Source organism: Falco peregrinus, chromosome 4 (assembly GCF_023634155.1).
Source record: "Falco peregrinus isolate bFalPer1 chromosome 4, bFalPer1.pri, whole genome shotgun sequence".
Taxonomy (NCBI): Eukaryota; Metazoa; Chordata; class Aves; order Falconiformes; family Falconidae; genus Falco; species Falco peregrinus.
Window position 1 is genome coordinate 81,430,001 of NC_073724.1, and position 20,997 is coordinate 81,450,997.

Consider the following 20,997-nt stretch of genomic DNA (forward strand, 5'->3'; position numbering starts at 1 on the left):
TCTCTTATGGGCTTTACTGCAGTAGATGTCTGATAAACCTTTTTCTCTAATAGCTCCCAAGGGAGCAGCAAAGTGACTACTTTGGCATGTGCTCTTGACCAAATGCTGTGGTTCTGTGGTTACTTCTTCTTTTAAAGAAACTTGTTTTCCTAAGTTTAAAAAGTCAAGATCCTGCTGTTTGTGTGCCCCTTGTGAAATTATAGCCTGGCTTCCAATACCATAAATCATCAGATCATTGTTCCAGATAGTGAAAAAGTACTGGTGTTAGCTGCCTGTATAATAAAGCTAGTTCTAATGGGAATTCATGTTCATCTCATGCTCTTCCAGTTCAGGAGAAGAATACAGAATGAGTTACAGCTCCTGTCATATAATATTTTGGCTTTCTCTTTGATCTCTCAGCATCAGTTTTGACCACACTACTGCCAAAAAGGCAAGTCGTGCTCTTTTCCCTGCCTCCAGCTGTCTGTTCCTGCCACCTCTCTTGTGTCAGCACCAGTGATTGTTCAGCTGTGCTGGGAAAAATAATAATTTGGGGAGGCAGGTCTAGTTTTCAGTCAGTTCAAGGAACTGACATAACTGGTGAGCTACGTGGTTTAAGTACTGACCTAGCAAAGGATGTGCCCAGCAAAAGATAAGAAAGTAAGGGCTGTCTTTCTGGTGGCAGTGCAGTCTGAGATCACATAAACCTCAATGGAAGTTTGCAGAATGAAAAAAAAAAAAAAAAAAGAAATCCTCAAAAAAGCTTTGGCTGGGGTTTGTGAATGTTTGCTAAACTCTGGAGTTCAGCAAACGGCAACTGTATAATTCTTTTGGTGTCTGCCCTTGTAGCCTGCTGTGTTACTTGTGTTTTCAATTTTAGTGGTAGTTGAAGATTTCTATTAGAACAAGTGAATTAGGTAGTCAGGGTTCTTTTTCTTCATATTTATTAGTGTATACTGATGCAGTTCTTGATTCATTTCTATGTAGGAATTTGCAAGAGAACACTTAAGATTTTCCTATTAGTTTGGAATGTGCTGAAGCTCAATTTTTCTGGGTAAGTCAACACAAGGAAGAATGGAAATTCTTTCTACTACTTTTGAAGCCTTCTGGTGGTAAGTTTGTTTTCAGAGGAGCCTGATTGTCATGGAAGACACTGGGAAATTTAGTCTTTGGAGCTAAAGACATTCTGTAGCATCTTTCTGACGAACTCTGTAATAGTTAGGATATTACTGTATGGACAGAATACTAAATTAATGCATTGCTATTAATTGTATCAACTAAGCTTCTTAAACTTGTGGTTTGTTTGGGTTTTTTTCTGTTTCTAGATGCTTAAAGATTAATACTGAAGAGTCCAAAATATTTCAGTTTGAGTCTCTAAATAGTAGCTATTATTAAAGATAGAATTAGAAGTAGATGCATAAATAAAACCACTGTAAAGCCTCACAGCTGCCCATATAGGCAAGGTCACCTTCAGCTGATTTCTTTCTACTCATATGGTCACTTTTATCAGTTATTGAAGAAATGATCCTGAATAGGTATGAAATACTGAGAAAAGTTTTGGGCTTCTAAGTAGCTATCAGACTGATTTTCGAATAATCAGAAGCTGGAGAAGGCTTGAGAGATGCTTGCTTATCTCTTAGTTTTCCTAGAGCCAGCATGAATTGTTTGTTGTAAATTTTGGTTTGATGTCTGTTTTCTGAAATAAAGAACTGCCTGTTCTTTTTTTCTCCAGAAAAATGATGAATCCTGCATAATGTATGCACACAAGAAATTACCCATTTATTTTAGACCTGTGAATGAATAAATCCATTGTAGATCCAGATAGCTTTGTGTTCTTGAGTTTATACTGCAGTCATTTCACAAAAGCTGTCAAGATGGTTGGAGACAGGATACTGAGCCAGGCAGGTCCTTGAACTGAACCTGTATGTCTGTACCTCTAGAGGTCATCTGATCCAACAACTCACCACCTGTCACGTGGCACATTCAATACTTATAGCTGGTTGGGTTTTGATTGGGTGGGTTGGTATGAGGGTTTTTTTGGTTGTTGGTTAGTTTGGTTTTTGTTTGTTTTTCTGTGTTGTTTTTGTTTTCCCTTTTAGTTGGGGTTACTGTCTGTGAGGCAGAAATGTGATGAGGTGGTGGTGTCTTCAACATGGCACCCAGTTATGTTGTACATGCTTGGACCTGGAAGCTAGACAGTTTTAATTTCTGCAATTCTGAAAAAGTCTCACTGTCTGTTGTAATTAGGATCATAGTATTTACTATAAATTATGTAATTTAATGCTGAAGTAGTAAATAAGTGATGTTGGCTTGAAAACCACACTAGAAAATTTTAAAACTAAGAAGGTCTTCCTCTTTAGTACCTAATCTTCACAGAAGATTTTAAAGTCTCAGGCAGCTAAATGTGAATCTTTAGTTCAAATTTTAAAGCCTTTTGCTTTCAACTGTTGATGTTTTCTTCCAATCTCAAATCAAGTGGAGGCCAGGAATTTGATTTCTTCCTTCTGCTTATCCAAATGCAAATAAGTAACAAATACATGTATATAAAAAGGAGAGAACATAGGGTGACCTGGTTTATATAACACTTCAAATAAAAGCTATGTGGCAAAAAAGGATTTATGATACATTTGGTGACGAGAATTTGTTTGGCAGTAAAAACAATTAGTTGAATGATCCATATAATTAATTTGAAGAACTTCATGCAATACCACTGCAGGAAATTCTTTTTATTAAAACATACTAGGCAAAATTTATGCAATTAAAAAACTTAACACATACATTTCCCTTTCCTGTCTTTAACTTCTAACATGTTTTCACAGTTTCTTTCAGACTTCATAGAATTATTTTCTTTTGGCACTAAACTGATCATTTGTGTTTTAAGTTGAGGATTTTTAAAAATTGCTTTATTTTCTTAAATTCAGAGTTTTGAAAATTCTGTGTAATTAAACATAGGAGCTTTATCATAGCACTAACTGCAGTCTACTCTTGCAAAATCTGACAAAAGTAATTATCATGGTAAAATTCATCAGTGTGCTAGTACTTTCTTAAGAGAATATTGACTTTTATAAAAATAAAGAAAAAAGTATGTTGGATTTAAGAATTAATAAAAGCTTCAAATATGTTGCTGTGTTATCAGCTGTTCTATTACATCAGAGGGTTCTCTGTCACATCAGGGAATATTGGATTTGCAATAGGGCACTAAATGTCCATGTAATATAAAACCTTCACAATGGATATCCTTTAAAGTTGCTAATATAATATACTAATCGCGTGAATTATTTTTTTATATTTTGTCAGTAGAGGCTCATCTTGGCTGCTTAAACTGAAACTGATCCACAGAACAGTATTATCCTGATCAATCCTAGTTCTATATGATGGTCTTCAGCAAAGGGAAGGAAGGAAAGAGCCATACCTTCTTTCTCTGTATTTTTCTGCCAGCTGCCATGGAAATGAGAGATGTAACAGATTCCCAAGTTTCACTGTCTAAGCAATCCTTACATGGTGGGGATCTTGAAGGATCTTTTCCTCTTCTCTAAGTGGTTTACCTCACTACAGGAGGGATGACTTCATCATGACCCTGAATTCAAGGATTAAAGATGTGGTGGTGTTTTGTTTGTTTGGTTTTTTTGGTTTGGTTTTTTTTTTTTTTTAATTTTAGCATAGTATTACTGATTTTTTAATGTCAGCCACTTAAGATGTAAAAATGTTAAATGAAATCAAAACAGGGTAAGCAGCAGGAAAAATTCAACTCAGCCCCAGAAGTGGAAATAGAGGATTGATCCATCTGTGTAAGGCCAAGATAGCTTTATTTGAGGGTCAAGAGAAGGATTTTTTTATATGATGATTCACCTGTCTTTTCAAATTTCTTGGTTTCCCAAGCAAGAGGTAAAATTTAAGTTAAAATGATGAGTTTTGTTTCAGTAAAATGATTGTGAAGGTATTGATAAGTAGAACCATAGAAAATATTTCATACAGTCACAACATGAAATTTTGATCAGAGAAACTGTGTGGGTATACCTGTGAATGTAAATTTCCATCACTAACAGCCAGACTTAAGACCTTGTGTGCTTTCAAAGAAAATCCCAGAAACCATTACAACTACTCCCCCTCAAAAGAACCCCAGAAAAAAACTCCACGCTGCCATTATATCTTTGCTTGCAGTAACCAAACTGTAAAAATTTGGACTGAAATATTCTACGAATGATACTGACTATAGAGATTAAAATTTTTGAAGAACACAGAGTTTAAAATGTTTCCACTGTTTCTAAAAAAATAAGGTTAGAGGAAAATCTCTTTTCGATCTTTGTATAAATTAACCCGACAAAAGCCTTTTCTCTAACGTCATATGCATCATATCAGTGTTAAAGATACCTGTTGGCATTCTGAATGTCTTATGAAGCTAACAGTTCTGTACAAAATGGAAAGTAAACTAAATCAGCCAACTCTCCGATAGTATAGAAAATATCTTTGAACGATGATTATAAGATTCCTCATGGTGAACTTTTTGACAGCAAAATGATAGACATTGAAGTTCAAACTCCTGTGCAGGGCTCCATCTGTAGTAAAGGGAGTGGCACTTCCAGAGGGCAGACCAGCATAACACAAGTTGGAAAACTGAGTTCCATACTGTGTTTCTGCCTTTGCCAATAAAGTAGCATTTGACTGTAAGGAGTTTGGCACCCTCAAATTATGGTAAGATAGGCAGCAAAAATACGTGAAATTAATTTTGGGTTTGGTGGTTTTGGGTTGTGTTGGTTTTTTTGTGGTGTTTTTTTGGGGTGGTGAGGTGGGGTGGTGGTTGTTCTTTTTTAACTGTTTCAGGAAAGCTACTAGTTTAGGACACCATTCAAATCTGTTTGGACTTCAGAGGCTTCAGATCAGACCTAAGATGTCTTGCCCTACATATCTGTTAATCTATTCTGTTTTGATTCCAACAGTCTCTGTTGAAATACCATCAAAATGAGGTTTTGTGCCGTTCAAAGGGTTCCCCCTTTGAAAGTGAAATGCATTCACTGCACTGCTAGACATCTTTTAAAGAAAAAATTCTTTTGATGCTGTGGTACCTAAAACCCTATCCCAACCAGCAGTAAATACAAGCTATTGAACATATGCTTTCCTGGCTAGCAGTCAGCCTTCTTTAGAAGAGATTCTTTTATGCATACACTCTGTTCTGAGCTAATGGAATAGTGACAACATGTTTTCTAAAGAAAACCTGTGTATGAGAAAATTGCTTAGACATGCATAATCTTTCTTCAGGAAGCTGTCAAGGATTTGTATTGATGCTTGATGGTATGTTATTAACATGCTTACAGAAATAATTTAAAGGCAGTAGAGCAGGGCTGTTTATACTACTTGTGGTAATATTACCATTACTAATTACATTACAGTGTAATACTCACTGATACAATCAACCGCTGGCAATGTCAGAATTAGTGTGGGATGGTATGAGAAGCCAAGATTTTAGACTTCTGACTTCAATTTGCCATTGTCTTGTTGAAAAATACTTTCTTTTTCTTCCACGAGTGGAATATGTTTGATATCCAAATCACTGCAAAGAAAGCATTTTTAATTGACTTTTTTTTTCACTTTAAGCGTAGTTTTTGAATAATCAGAAAAAATGTAAAGAGATTGAAGACCATATTGTTTATTTAAAAAGTTAAGCAAGTTTATGTAGAGGTACGATAGGCAAGGTGTCTTTTTTTCTTTCTTAGCATGGAGATGGTAATGGATTACAGTGGGATCAATACAGATAAGATACCTTAGGGTATGAATCAACCTTTGACTGATTAAGCAGGCAGTTGTGTTAATTATGTTACTAAGTATGTAATGGGTTAAACTTCAAGACAACCCCTTCCTCCTTCTAGTATTAACATCAGTGTAAGAACTGGGATAAAATTTATGGCATTCAAACAGAAGAGAAAAATAAGATTAGACTTACTAGAAACAAGGTGTATGAATAATTGAATAGGTAAGTCTATAACAATGTAGGTTCTTTATGTAAATCTTGACAAAATATTTTTTCAGTTTGTGAAGGGGAAAGTTACTAACAGTGGGCTCAGTCAATCATATCATAGGCATTGTAGTGAGTAACTTCTGAAGTTTCTTTCAAACATCGCTTAGTTTCTTTGATATCCTCATGGTCTTCATTAGGATTACTTTATTACTATTCTTTATAGTGAGAAAAATAATCTGATCACAATAAACTCCTTATGATTTTCTTCTGACTACTGTCAGAAGTTTACACTTGTTTTCTTTGAACGGCAGCAATAATTAACTGTACTCCTTCTCCTCAACCATAAGGCTGCTGCTCCCTTCATAATTTGTTTGCTTCATAATAGAGAACTGCCATGCTACCTGTGCAAATCATCACCAGACAGTCTCAGTGTATATGTTTATTCTGAGCATAGACTTGAGGTTATGGAATTCACAGGAATGGAGTCAAAGCACTAAAATGGTAAACAAGTTAGTACGTTGAATCATAGTGCAAATTTCAAAGCTGAGCCACATATGCCTTTGGGATTTCAGTAAAATGTAGCTTTGCATAACTAAGAGTCTTCACACCAGAGCAGAATCTTTTTCCGAGGTGTAAAGCGTTGTCATTTGCCACACAATATGCTGCTTCTGAGAGAAAGAGAAAATAAGGTGTTTTATTGCTTTTAAAGAGGCATTCTGTTTAATTTATATCTTTCTTTTATTTCTTTTTTTTTAAATTTTTTTAGGATAGTTTTAGCATTCAGAAATATCTGGAGAGTACAAAACTATGCTCTTTAATTTTTCCTATTGCATATAGTTTGCTAACTTAATGCTGCAGCTGCTGAAACAGTTTGCCCCCTGGATGTTGCTGTGCTTTCATATAATTGAGCCTTCTGTAGTTTCACTTAAAGGGAGTTTCACAGTCATGAGAGGTGACATATAGGCATATATCATCTACTTTTGTCACAGTCCATCCACAGAACAGATGCAGTGTAATGAACAGCAGTGCACAGAGTCAGTCGCTGTTGGGCAGGTAGTGGTTTGTATCTTTGATCTTTTTGACCTTAGAGTTACCAGTAAGTAGTCTATTTGTGTTTTTTTCATACATAGATCACATTTACTTTGAACTAAATTGAAACTATCGATTTATTTCGTGTAGGATTAATCCGCGCAAGGCCAAATATTGGTCATCTGTTTCTCAAGAACTACTCATTATTCTTTGTCTTATATGACTATGTCTTTCTTTTGCCCTTGGGATGAGGATGGAAGACTTCACAGATCACAATTCTAGGCAATGCTGAAGAAGCAAAAAACCACAATAATTTGAGATTTGCAGCATAATAATATAATCTTTTATGGCTGAAACCAGTTATAAACTGTCATAATTAACAGTAAATTGAGATCCATTTTAGCCCTAAAGAATTACACTGTAATAGAAATACCAAGAGATTTTTAGTTAATAATTGTATTATATTGTCCTTATGTATGGATTGCATCTATATGTGCTCAAAATAAGCAAAGTCTTCTGGTGAAATTATATATTCAGTACCTTACATGTGATAAAGTTTTTTATCTGTCAAAGGGTCTCACTTCAGGAGATGAGCGTTAATTAGACATTGCATAGACAATAAATAGAGCAATGGATTCACTGTAGAATATGAAAGGTGAACTTGCTGTTATGTTTGCACTGTCTTTGCAGTATTAGTTCCTCTTTACATCTCATTTTAACAGCTACTAGTCAAGTACCAGCGACTTCCTTAACAAAGGAGTCTGGGACAAAGGCAGGGAATCTGAAGTCTGTGAGGCAACCATGACTAAAAGACTCTTAACAGTAAAATTTTCATAGGGTAGAGTATTGTGGTGCAAGTACAAAGATTGCATGGGGGAGTGCATGTGCTTTGAGAATCAAAATTGATTCATGAAGTCTCTTTTTGCTTTTTTCTGATGGGGTAGAGTTTCTCCATGATCTCCAAGGCATTCCTCTTGCTAGATTTTCCGTGTTCTGTATTCACTGCTAACACCAGTATAGGTGATTCTAGACTAGGTCGTGGTGGGTTTGTTGTGTTCTTTTTTTTTTTTTTTTTTTTTTTTTTTTTCAAAGGAGTGAAAAATGTACTTGGTTTCTTTAATCAACAAAAAGTTTATTTGTCTTTACAAAAACATACTTAACTACTCACACAGGAAAATAATTGCATGTCTTGTGAACCTTTCAGTTTTAACATTGACATTATATTCTTATTTTCATTCTTTTTAATAAATTACAATTTGCCTTTTAGGGTTTTACTTCATCCTTTTGAAAGTGACTGTTTTTGAAAGAGGGTTTTTATTGGTTTTGTTTTTGAAAGCAAGCAAAATTGCTTATCTCTGGGACTGATGCTGCTGATTTTCTGGTGTTTTTTTCCTCTTCCGTGATGAGCAACCATCACCAGTAGGTATTATTTATTAAACATTTTTCTGTGTGTTTTGAAGTCCTGTAAATTAACAGCATTTTAAAATAAAGGCAAGCTATAGGCAAAAGAATGCTGAAGTCAATTTAAAACGTGCCAGCTGGCAAAAAAGAGAGCCATTTAGTTGGCAAGAAAGTCTTTGGTGCTGCTTATTCAACTGAATGTTTACTGTGGAGGTATTGTGTGTGTGTGTATTAATGTGTAAAAGTTTAAATCAGTCTGTCATCCTTAGTCCTCCTTCGTTCCTTCATCTCCTGGATCTTTTATTTCTTAACTGTAATTAAAAGATCAGTAGTTCATTATGTTTGATTTCTCCATAAATGAAGGCAGTGTTACAGAATCTTCACAGATAGTACAGCATCTTCGTGGGAAGGTATAGTCCTATGTAAGAATCAATGCAGAATGGTATAATTCCTAGACTGCATGTTGGTGCGGTACAGCATCTCACTGGCTAAATGAGCAACTAAATGCTGTACCGTCCTGTCAGTTCTCTCATATATACACACACTACTGTACTGTTGAAGTGTAAAAATGAACAAAGGAAATTACCCTTGCGAAGGTCTGTAACAAGGCCATAAAACAGGCCATAAACAAGTCTCGTAGTTTTTCTTAGAACACTGTTGTTAGTACTACCTGATTTGACAGGTTACAGTGTATTTTATTTTTATTTCTGTGTAAAAGCCTCCTATACTATTTCAGTGGGAGAAAATTGAGAATTATGGTGGGGTAATGATGTTACTGTATTACAGCCAAAAAGACGGTAATTTATTTTGAATACAGAAATTTCTTGCTAGGTTTTGTTGTGCTGGTTTTTGTGTGTGTGTGGTGGATTTTTTATTGTTGTTGTTGTTGTTTTTTTTTTAAACTGTGTAGGATTTGTCATTTTCCTGAAATGAGTGACCAGCAGTCTGCAAACTGAAACGATTTATTGAGGCATACAAATAAGGATTTAATTTATTCCTTTTAGGCACTGAAATGTCAGACATATGTTGCAAGTTGTCTGAGGCTAGGTGGAAGAAATGTGCATTGAACTTCAGTCCCTTAACTCCTTGTTTACTGGGAGTGAGAGATGTTTAGAGTCCCGTATGTTTTGGTCTATTAGTTTGAGAGGTTTGCCTGATTAGGAAGTTTGTGTACACGCATTTCAGTGGTGTAATTCAGGCAGCTTAACTTCCACAGGCACTATGCAACAACATCTGTATAAACTGTTTGAAGACGCCAAAATTAAGTTTGTGGTGTCCAGGTAACCAAGGTTCTTCATAATCAGTGTTTCACTTGTGGAATTGAGCTAAACTTTTGAGGATAGCAAAGTACAGCAGGCTTTCTTCCTCAGGCAAGGTTATAGTTTCTGGTGTCTGTATTTTTTAATATATGATCCTAGCAGAAAAGGAGAGGAGAAAAGTAAGAAGTTTGATTAATGGAAGAAGCTTAGAAAGAGCTAAGTTTGAGGACTGATCTCAGAGCTCTTAGGCTGGGAAAAAAAGGTCCCATTAATTTTAGTGGGAGTTTTGACTGCACAAGGACTTTCAAGATCAAGTGCTTTCTTGTTCATTAAAGGATAGAAGGTAATTAGAAATAAAGCACAGAAAAGATTTTATATAGTATTGCTTTTGTCAGCTGAAAAAATCCATATTATTGTAGGAGTTTTAGGCTAATTTCTTTCTCCCTTTCTTGCATAAAATGATGACACAGTAGGTTGTTTTCATTACTCTTAGAGGTCTGTGGTTCTATCTGTTCATTTTATTGGGAAAAAAGCAATTGGCAAGTTTTTTCTGTGTTAGCTTCCTTGCTCTTGGGTTCCAATCTCATCTATGGTGCTGACTTTGTCATTTCCCTCCTCCGTCCAAACTGTTTTGCTCAAGATATTCCCACAACATTTTTGTTTGTAGATGTTGGATGATAAATGAAATAAAAAGCCAGTGTGCATTTTGTTTGAAGGATTTTGCTGATGTCAGCTCATGAAATAGTGGAACTATTGGAAAGAAAATGATAAAACGGTACTAAGTTTTGCAGAAAGAAATCTTGCATGTTTTATAGTACCTTATTTATGTTGACTTTTGAACACCTTTTGGGGAAGAATCTATATGTACTTAAGACCTCTTGAATCCAACTCTGAATTTTGAATGTTTGGCAGTCATGACCCATTTCAGGAATTGTATATTTTTGTCATCAACTGATGGGAGTACTTTCTACACTGACCTCAGTGACAAGGGACTCATCTCCTCTTAGAACTTCAAACCATTCTTTGTAATACTTAAAAATACATTTCATGTTAGTTGTCCCTTACAGGTACTTTCCCCACCCTCTCCTCCCCCCCCCCCCCCCCCCCCCCCCCTATCAAAACCTTTTTTCCCTCAGCCTCTAGCTGTAATTTATTTCGGTGAAGATTGTGGTCCGAGTTTAATTGCAGATGGAATTGCCACTGGTAAGACTGAGAGCAGGAGCCACTTTTTTTACAGCTTTCTATCGTGTGCTGGTGGGCACAGGGAAGCTGTAAAAGGATGTGGAGCCAGAGAAGCTGTTGCAAAGCTGTTGCTTGCCTGGTTCTCTTTGCTGGCCTGGCAATACATAATGATCTTAAGTATTCCAAACAGCAAGGGAAAGTGAGAAAGATTTATTTCACTTCTGACATAGCAGTAGTCTGCCTTCTTATGAAGTAGCTATGTAGAATTTTAGTGATGCCATGCGTCTGTCTTTCCAATCTGCGATTGTTACATGAATAAGATTTTGTTCCTGCTCATTCCTGTTTTATTTTGATGGTCTCCCTATTCTTTGAACTAGCAAAGGGGATGGGGGAAATATTCACTATTTGTGGTTATTGAAATTACTTTTGTGATTCCTTTCCAATTATTTTCAGGAAACAATAATTATTTCTGCAAATGTGACTTATTTCTATAAAGGTGACTTTCTGCCAAGTAAGAAGGTATTTGGTAATATGCAGTCTGCCTTCAAAAACTCATCACTTTATCAAAATGGATAAAACTGTTCAATATAGATTCTCAAAAGAGAACTTGATCCTTAGAGACTCCTTTGCTTTTTTACTACTTTAATTCTGTTGCCTTTGGGTGAATTGCTCTTCATTTGTACTCATGTAAATGAGGAAAACAATCATATGTAAAATATCAGAGGAGATACAGGCAGATTTTAAAATGAGTCATTTTCAGTGGCATTTACCTTTCTGTTAAGCTATACTGTTAATCTCCATGGATTGTGTAAGTGCCTTTTCACTCAGAGTGTAAGACCAAATAATATTTCTGCTTATGTAAAGCGTTTTGGTTTTTTTAAAATGAAATTTTAGATGACAAAGAAGGGACTTCCTGAAGTTAGTTGGAAAAACTTCAGATATCAGAGGAGAATATTTTTGTGAGATAAAAGAGTTAAGATGACTTTCTGCTTTCAAGGGGATTTCTTGAAAAAGCTTTCAGAACTGTGGTACAATTCTCTAAGAACAAACTTGTGTGAGGTATCTGAGGTACCTGTTGGGAGTGCTTTGCAAGAGACATGTGTTTTCCATTGCAAGTAAAAACTACAATTTAATGTAAAGTTTTCTGATGATTTTGCTCACTACGCGGTGGTAAATGAGCAGATAAACTGTTCTGTATAGGATACTAATGTCCTTTCTGAATATGGTGCACAGAGTGCTTGTTGCAATTTGGGCATATTACTCTCTACAGAGAACGGATTTGAAATTGTCCCACTTTCCAGAGGCATTACCCTTGATGTAATGTTCTCTCGCTGAGAAGCCTTATTTTCTCAAATACAATAGAACAGTACAAATGCCTGGTGCTGGGTTGATACCTGAGTTTCTGACTGTCCTTCAAATGCATATGTCGGTCTGGCTTATATTGTTCTGAGTTATTATGGTACTGTGCTGCTGTCAGGTTGGATAACCAGTTTCTCAAGGAATAGGCAGTTTTGAAGATTCTGCAGTCTTAGTAACTTACTGAAGTTTCCCTCCACAGTTCTCTTGTAGTCACATACACACAGGGTCCTTGTGACTTGTGTCCTTGGAGACATGGTATATTGGGGTGTCTGAGTATTATACACAGGAGGGAACCTGAAGTGCATTGTGCTATTTATATTCAGCAGTTAGTAACAGAGCATGAACATCCATTAATGCTCCCACATTAAACACAGCTTTAATTGCAGTTTTAAAGATCTGCTGGTTTTGCTTTTTAGAGTCTCAGGGTTGATTAATAATATCTTAATAAAAAGCTTAATAGTGCATTAAACTTTAAAAAAGTGTCTTATTATGAGACAGCAATTTCACTTGGTAGTTCACTAAACAGAATAAAATCCCATCTTAAAATCTGTTGCCTGGCTGCAGCAAAATGTTACACAATCAGCCTTCAGAAACCACACTGACATTTGATGTAGCATTTTAAATGTTAGCACACACGTTTGGTACCAGTTACCAGGTACCAGCACACACGTACTAGGCTACAGCCTCTGGAGTTTGTTGAACCCTCATAAAAAGTCCTTTATCTATTTTGAGTAGAAATTTGCTAACATTTTACTTTCTATATTACCAATATTGGGCCACTGGGGAGGCGGGTTATCTGAAGATCTGTAGTAAGAATGACACATCTTTTTTATTTAAATATTATTGCTTTTTAGGCACTGAATTTTGGAGATATGCTGAAGTACTTGTGGGAGATTTGGGTGCCTGAAAAACCATGGGTGGTAAGATATCAGATCCACTGAAGTCAATAAAATACACATTTAATTTTAAGATAGGTATTTTGGGCCCTGTTGTCACTGAATTCAATGGGCAAAACTCTTGCAGGGCTCGTAAGAAGTGCATTACTGGAAATTTATGCAAGTGTATTTCCATTCTTTTCAGTATTGTCAGACTGGTGTGAAGTTGAAGTAATGCCTGTGGTGAACTAGAACTGTGTGGTAGCATCTGTCAGGGGGAAGAGCAAATTGATCAGCTGAAGGTTACAAGACATTTTCTCTTATCTTTGCTGAGAAAGTGGCTAGCTATTGCCCATCAGAGCAATTCATGGTTCACAGCTGGGCCTACTGAATAGTACCTTTCTCCAGGCATCCTCTTGTTACACTTGTTTTACACCTGCTCTGGACTCCAACCCAGTAAGCCAAGAAAAATAACCCATCTCCTGTTGAGGACCATGTGGACTTCTCAGAAAAAAAGTCTGGCAGATGCTGTTTGTCTTCCACTTTCAGAGGCAGTAATCAGAGAAGAACCAGGGTTCAGTGCTTTGATCTCTTAAGACTCTGCAGTAAGGAGGAACTGTCGTCTACTTAGACACATAGTTTCTTCTCTGTGCAGAATTGCAGTCTAGTCTGTTGGTTTCTGTGCTGGGTTTTCTGTGTGGAATCAAGGACTGTGGTTTCTGTCCACTATCTGTGCTTTCTAAAGACAGTCTCTCCAAAATAAGTAACAGAAAACTCCATGTAGAAGGTCAGAACTTGCATTTGTGTTAAAGTTTAAAAGTAATAAATGCAATTGCAATTTAGTTACATCTTATGTTAATTTCATTACATTTGTTCAACTAGTTAAACTACAAGATTGCAGTAAAAAGTTGTTTTCTTGATAATGTAGACCTCTTTCCCCAATACTATGCACTCCGTGTCACTCACTTTAAGCTACATTGGAAGAAGAAAATTTCCTGGAAATGGGAGTTTCCAGTATCAGACATTAAATTTTAAACTATGTTTTCTAGCAACCTATTGGATATTTGGTGGTTTATCCTTTATAGTAGACTATTTTAGCCTCAATCTAGGGATTTCAGAGACAGGGGAATTGTATTAAGTTTTTAGTGTAAAATAGTATGAATAAACTTTGTTGAATCTCTTAGTATACTATAAACCTGATAAATTCTCATTAAGGCAATGTAGAATGGTTAGACCACACTGAAGTGGATTCAGGCAGTGGAGTACCACATGAAAGTAAACGTGCACTTAAGCTCTTAGCTCAGTTTTGGGATATCTAGTATCAGTATTAGAGTGTAGTACTTCAGCAGAAGCTGTCACTTCCAGTATTTTATTTCATTAGACAATAATTACAAAATAAGGTGTCTTTATGTACTGTTTTATTTAAAGCTCTAAGAACAACATATACATAATACTTCATAGTCTAGTCAATTTTTTTGTGGGAAAGTATATTATTCTACACATTACATTGTAAAAGCTGGTCTTTTAACAGTTACAGTTGTTAAGAGAAATCTTTGCCATGGTAGTTGGAAGTTAATTGCTAGAATATAAGTTGTAAAGTAACTAAACAGGAAGAAAGGACTAAGCTTTTAAGCTAATTTCTGGAAGATTTTATGGAACTTTCTCATTCTTTCCATAAGAGTTGTTGCTCTTTGTCAGACAAATCTTTTCAGCTAGGTTTGGTGCTTCAAGAGAGTTAAACAGATAGGCTATTATTTCCCATGCCTGTTCTAGGTTTTAAAACATGTGGAGATTTATTCCCTTTTCTCTACCAGTTGATATTGGGCATGGAAAGCTTTGTTGTTGTTGTTTTTTTTTCTAGCTGACAACGGCAGCCTGACTAATCACTTTAATTAAAGCTTCTTTTCCATCCATGTGAGTGATATGCTTTGAAAAAATCCTCCAACCCTTTAATTATGGAAAGCATTTTAAGTATTTGAATGTATTTTTATCATTTTAATATTGATCTTCACAGTCTGAAGAATAACTAAGTAATGTTGATGGTCTGTAGTGTGAATGAGGACTGCTCATTTTGCAATGCATTACTGAGTATGAATAAGGAAATACTGTATTCTTGCTTTTTAAAAAAACATTTGAATTACCTGTGAGTACTTTGCTCATCTAAATAGCAATTACACCATCTCTTTCTAAAAGATTCTTGGTAAAGCAAAGCTCCATTAACATTGCATGTAATAAAATCGAAAAAACCCTCTTAAAACAAGTTTCAGACTTAATGGATTTTCTGTTTCTCTAAGTTAAATTTTAGTCATTGTCTTTAATGGTGGTGGTAGCTAGACCTAAAGATTAGATGCAGAAATTCTTAGATAAGTGTCTGGTGTATCTGATTAAGCAGCAGTTCAGACAGCACAATTTTGTGGGGGAACTTGGGCTGGAGTGGGCTGGATGCAAGAATGGAAACACAAAACTCAGTGATCAGCAATCTAGAATGTATTTAGCATGTAGGTAGTGCCTCGATAGCAATTTGTCTTTTAAGAAACCTATTCTACAGCACACACACATGCATATACACATGCATGCACATGCACGCACATAGGCACACACCAGTCAAAGCTGCATTTCCTCCAGCCCAGTTCAGGCAAGCATGCAGGGGGTACAGCACACTTACTCTATAGCTGGGTCCTGATTGTCAGCCGGACTCCTGTGTGCACGGTTCAGGCTCAGCCTTCTACGTGGTGCTGGATGCCCAGGGATGTGTACACTCTTGAGGAGTCATTGTCTTAACTGTTTATTACTTTATAAATCATGTTGTTGGTATAAGTCATTATAAGCCAAGCTAGTGAGCCATGTGGCCTCACTAGTCATACAGCCTCAGGCCAGTCTCCTTGATATCACCCATATGTAAGGCCAACTAGCAGTTGTCACTGAGGTTTCTATCACTCTGGTCTCCCTACCCAAATGTGTTACAGAAGTGTGAAGTCAGCAAGAAATACATGATGGAGTTCAGCTAGTGCAGCTGTGTTTTTCATGTCATACAAGGTTCATTTTGTTATTTGCAGATGGGCAGATGTAGTCATTGTCCCATTTATCTGAGCAATGCTTTTGGGTAGACTCTATCCGTGACATGATCAAAATGATCCCTTCTAGAAATATAATGGTACTTTGGCATTGATAACATCAATATCTGTTCCTTTGGGGTGGAAACACCCCCTCCCACCCTAACATTTAACAGAACCCTAAAGTAACAGAACCTTTCTTTGAGGGAAGAGAGAGATGCAGAGCTGTAGGAAATGGTCTGAGGTTAAAGGAAGGAATCTGAGACTATTCAAATACCTCATTTGAGTATGTTCCGTATAAATGACTTGGTTTCCAAACAGTAGATTATGCAAGCGTATTTTTTCCCATAAAAAGAAAAAAAAATATAATTTTCTCTGCTGTTCAAGATAGATGGTAATAATCATTTGAGGCAGGATTCTGAGAAGAGGAATTCTCTGTACATTTTTTTTTTTTGAGTTTGCATATAAATATATGGTTATTTACCCTGGCAGAGGTTTTCATAATTTTATTTTGTTCTGATCATAACTTCCTGTGCCTATTAACTGGTAAAAGAAGTTTCTTAACTTGAATTCAGTGATGTTGGACAAACACCTATCTTCTTTGTAATTAGATTTTATTATGACTTTGTTTTCAAAATAAGCTGCTTTTTAGTTTAAAGCTGTCATTAAAATTACTTCTGAAGCAGCTCTTTCAAATGAATCAAAATAGATGGTGGTCAATGAGGTACTACTGTTTTGTCTCAAATGTGGTTAAAGTGAAACGGAGCAACCTCAGGTTTATATAAAAATACATGTTTACATATGTATCTTGACTTCATTTTTCTCCCTAATTAGTAGCACGCTATGTACCATTCTTGACTTTTGATTCACCCCCCTCGGTGCCTGCACCTCCCCTTAGGGATCCCAGCTGTTTTCTCCTCCTGCTGTAATTGAAATCAAACTTGTTCCAGCCTGTAATTGATAGTGAATCTAACCATCTAATGCTTTCTATGAGACAGATGCACAGCAGAAGCACATGAAACAGCATATGGAAAACCAAGTACCCTACTGGGGTGAATATAGATCCATTCTTGTTATGTTATACAATATTCCAATACTTTCATCAACTAGTTCACCTATGTTTTAAATTGAGAGTGTGATATGTATAGAAAATTTTGAGTATGTGCAATGTATTAATTGAAATGGTTAGGTCAGATCTCTCTGTCCTCATGAAGAGCTGCGCCTCCAGACTGCTGTTACGCATTATCTTCTTCACCTGCTCTTTTCTCGTGACATGTCAAGAAAAGGTATTCTAATGTCTGTCTGAGTGTTGTTATGACAGGTCTAACGGCTTATATGGGAATGTAAGTCTAGGTGTTCTCTCTCACCCTTGTTTTGACATCTAGTGCAAATCACAATCTGGTATAAAGAGTGCATCTTTTATTCTCCAGAAGGTGGCATTTGCTAGGAATCTACCATTTGAAGCAGGATGGTGCTGTCAGTACTTTAGTATATTGCTGGTTTTCTTTCTCTCTCAAACCATATAATACTTCCATTAGTAATGATGTAATGAATAAAATAGTAAGATGTTCTTTTATCCTATATCTCTCCATTTCTTTCTATGTATAGTATATAAGAGAAAAGAGCGCCAGTCATGAATTGTTATATATGTCATATTTTAATATTTTCAAGAATGTGGGGTTTTGCTTCTTCGCCGCGTGCGTGCACGCGCACACACACACGCACGCACGCATGCCCCCGGAATCTACTCTAGTTTCCACGCTCGAAGGGTTATATAGTTTTTATAGCTTTCTTCTACCTCTAGCTTCTCCTCATGATACAATATACAGTAATTAAATATAGAACTAAGGAGAAGTCATAGATTAATCGTTGGCTACTGGATTTTTTGAGATATTTTTGAGGTATGTTTTCTTAGCAGAAATAATGTAATAGTCCCCTGTGTGGATTTCCTCATACTTGGTTTTGGAAGGAGCCTCATGTGTTCCTTGCAGTGCTACCAATAACAAGGTGTTATCAGTACATCTGAGTCAGGCAGACCAAGGCTTTGAGCGATTGCATCTGTAACTAAGACTGAAGACCCAGCTTAAGTATAAAAATCAAATTCGTACTGTTCCTGACTCTAGATATGGCTGCCCTGTGTAAAGTTCAGCAGGATTTCTCCTGGGGTAGCGAAGTTCCTTTAGGTATATCTAAATAAATGTTAGCATTCTGGTGAATACTTACAAAGAGATTTGGAGGAAAGCTAGTTATTTTGTAACTCCTCAAATTATACCTGGTTTCTCAGGGACCTAAGAAAAAACAGAGTAGAAATTAACTTCTTCATGCTGTTCACAATCACAGTGGAGATTCTTCCTGTTAAATATTTATCCATCGTGGAAGAAGAAAAGAGTTGAACAATCAAACGGTGTTAATTTAAATGTCATAACCACAATTAGAACAAAACTGTGTCTTTTTTCTAATTTTTCTTTAAAAATATATATTTCTGTGTATTACACAGAAAATATGATTTATTGTTCATTAAAATACTATATAAAAATGAAAAGTAGTAAATGTATTAAGGCTAGGCATGTGATTATTTTTAAGTCTTGCTATATGCACGGATGATGGTTCCATTATTGTGGAGTAATCTAAGTTGGAAGGGACCTTCAGAGGTCATCTGATACAGTGTCCTACCCCAAAAGGGCTAATTTAGATCAGGTTGTTCAGGGCCTTGCTCAGTCAAGTTTCGAGTATCTCCAAGGCTGTCTCCAAGGCTTGCCATGGCCTTGCTGGGCACCCTGTTCCAGTTTTTGATCATCTTTGTGAATTTTTTTCGCTTCATATCAAATTAGAATTTTCCATGTTGCAACTTGTCTCCAGTGCTTCTCATCCTATCAGTCTTCAAAAAGAGTTTGGATCCATATTGTCCAGGGCCTCCCATTAAGCAGCTAAAATTGCAACAACTTTTGCATCTTAAGGGTGAGCACATGTAGCACTCAGGGGCTACCTTTATGCTCTATAGCCTCCTGACCAACTCCTGACCAACCTTCTGACTCTTTGCTGGGCTTACTCCAGTGTTTTCCTGTACCAGAGAGCTCCAAGCTGGGCGCATCATTCCACATGCAGTCTCAGACATGGAATCATGGAATCCTTTAGGTTAGAAAAGACCTTTGAGACCATCAAGTCCAACTGTAAACCTAACTGCCAGGTCAGCAGTGTGCCTAAATGCAACATCTACAAGTCTTTTAAATACCAGCAGGGATGGAAGGACTCAAGCAGTTCCCTGGGCAGCCGGTTCCAGTGCTTGATAACTCTGTTGGTGAAGAAATAGAATGCCAATCTAAACCCCTCCTGCACAACTTGAGGCCAGTTCCTCTCATTTTACCACCTTACTTTGGAAAAGACACTGGCATACTGAATAGAAAGGAAGAATTGCCTCCTAGAGCTTTCTCGCTACATTGTTACTGATGCAGTTTGACCTTTGTTTAAGGACACTCTGCTGATTCATTCTGGAATGGTTGTTTACCAGGACCAACAGATCTTTTTTGCTGGGCTGTTTTCTATCCGGTCGGGCCCCAGCCTGCATTGTTGCACGGGGTTATTCCCTCCTGGGGCAGGACTCCATGCTTGCCGTTGCTGCGCTTTGTGAGGTACCTGTTGCCCATTGTCCCAGCCTGTCAGGCTTCCATGGAATCGAAGCCCGGCCTTGCAGCATGCGGAGCGCTTTCCCCCTCGCATGGAGTCATCTGCGCGCTTGCAGAGGGTGTACTCTGCCTCACGGTCTGGCTTATTAATAAAGACATCAGGTGCTAAATCAGCGTTGGCCCCATTATCCACCCCTACCAGCCATCTGCCCGTTGGACTGAGCACCTGTGATCGCAACCCTTTGAACCTCAGAGTCCGAGCAGTTTTTCCAGGCACTTGATAGTCTGCCTACCCAAACCATGTTTTCATCAAGTTGTTACTATGGATTAAAAAAAAAAAAAAAAGAAAAAAGCCTTGCTGACATCAGGGAACCTCTTCTTCACCAGTGCAGCCATCTCACCACAGAAGCTAATCAGGTTGGTCAAGCACATTTTGCCATCGGTAAATGCATGTAGGCATTCTCTTGGTTTTGCTGATAGTATAACTTCCTTTTTAGGTTTCACAGTCCTCACTAGTATCAACTCCAAGAGAGAAGTGGGTTTCATAATTACAGCTGGGGTCAGTTAGAATTTCCCCATTATGCATGCTGACTTATACGGTGCTTGTTTGACTTGATGGGCATAACACTCAACTTTTCCCATGCTTTGAGGAAGTTGTCATTGATGATCAATCAGTTCTGCTGAGCTCCTTTACCCTCCAGGGCTGTTTCCCATTAGCCCTCACCAACCAGATCCCTGAACAAATTTAAATCTGCTTTTTGAAGTCTAGGTTTGTAATTTTTTTTTTTTTTAATTATTATTATTATTATTATTTTAGTAATAGATCCAACTGAGTGTCTCCTCTGGTACGTTTGTCAGCCACCTGTACACCTGTATCTAAAAAACATTTATTGATGCTTCCTGGAAATCTCTTGAAAATTTGTGATCCACCATTTTGCCCTCTCAGAATCATAGAATCATGGAATCATTTAGGTTGGAAAATACTTTTAAGATCATAAAGTCCATCTGCTAACCCACTGGACTGCCATATCCATCACTAAACCATGTTCCTAAGCGCCACATCTATGCATTTTTTAAACACTTCCAGGGATGCTTGTTCTACCACCTCCCTGGGAAGCCTATTCTAATGGTTGACTACACTTTCAGTGAAGAAGTTTCTCCTAATATTCAATCTAAACCTCACCTGACATAACTTGAGGCTGTTTCGCCTTGTCCTGTGGCTAGTTATCTGGGAGAAGAGACCTATGCCCACCTGCCTATAACTTCCTTTCAGGTAGTTGTGGG

General features: G+C 37.0%; 1 protein-coding gene across 2 annotated transcripts in view; it reads left to right on the forward strand.

Annotated features, from left to right (window-relative positions):
• LOC129784325 (protocadherin-9-like) overlaps nucleotides 1–20,997 on the forward strand; it is a 470,098-nt gene that overhangs the window by 60,146 nt on the left and 388,955 nt on the right. Inside the window, exon 1 of one of the 2 annotated variants that reach the window (XM_055802524.1) lies at nucleotides 13,021–13,082. The exons of the other annotated variant lie outside the window; for it this stretch is intronic. Coding sequence (XP_055658499.1) covers nucleotides 13,035–13,082 — 48 coding nt within the window. The 5' untranslated portion in view covers nucleotides 13,021–13,034. Of the gene's footprint in view, nucleotides 1–13,020; nucleotides 13,083–20,997 lie in introns of those variants that run through there. 2 annotated transcript variants of the gene reach the window in all.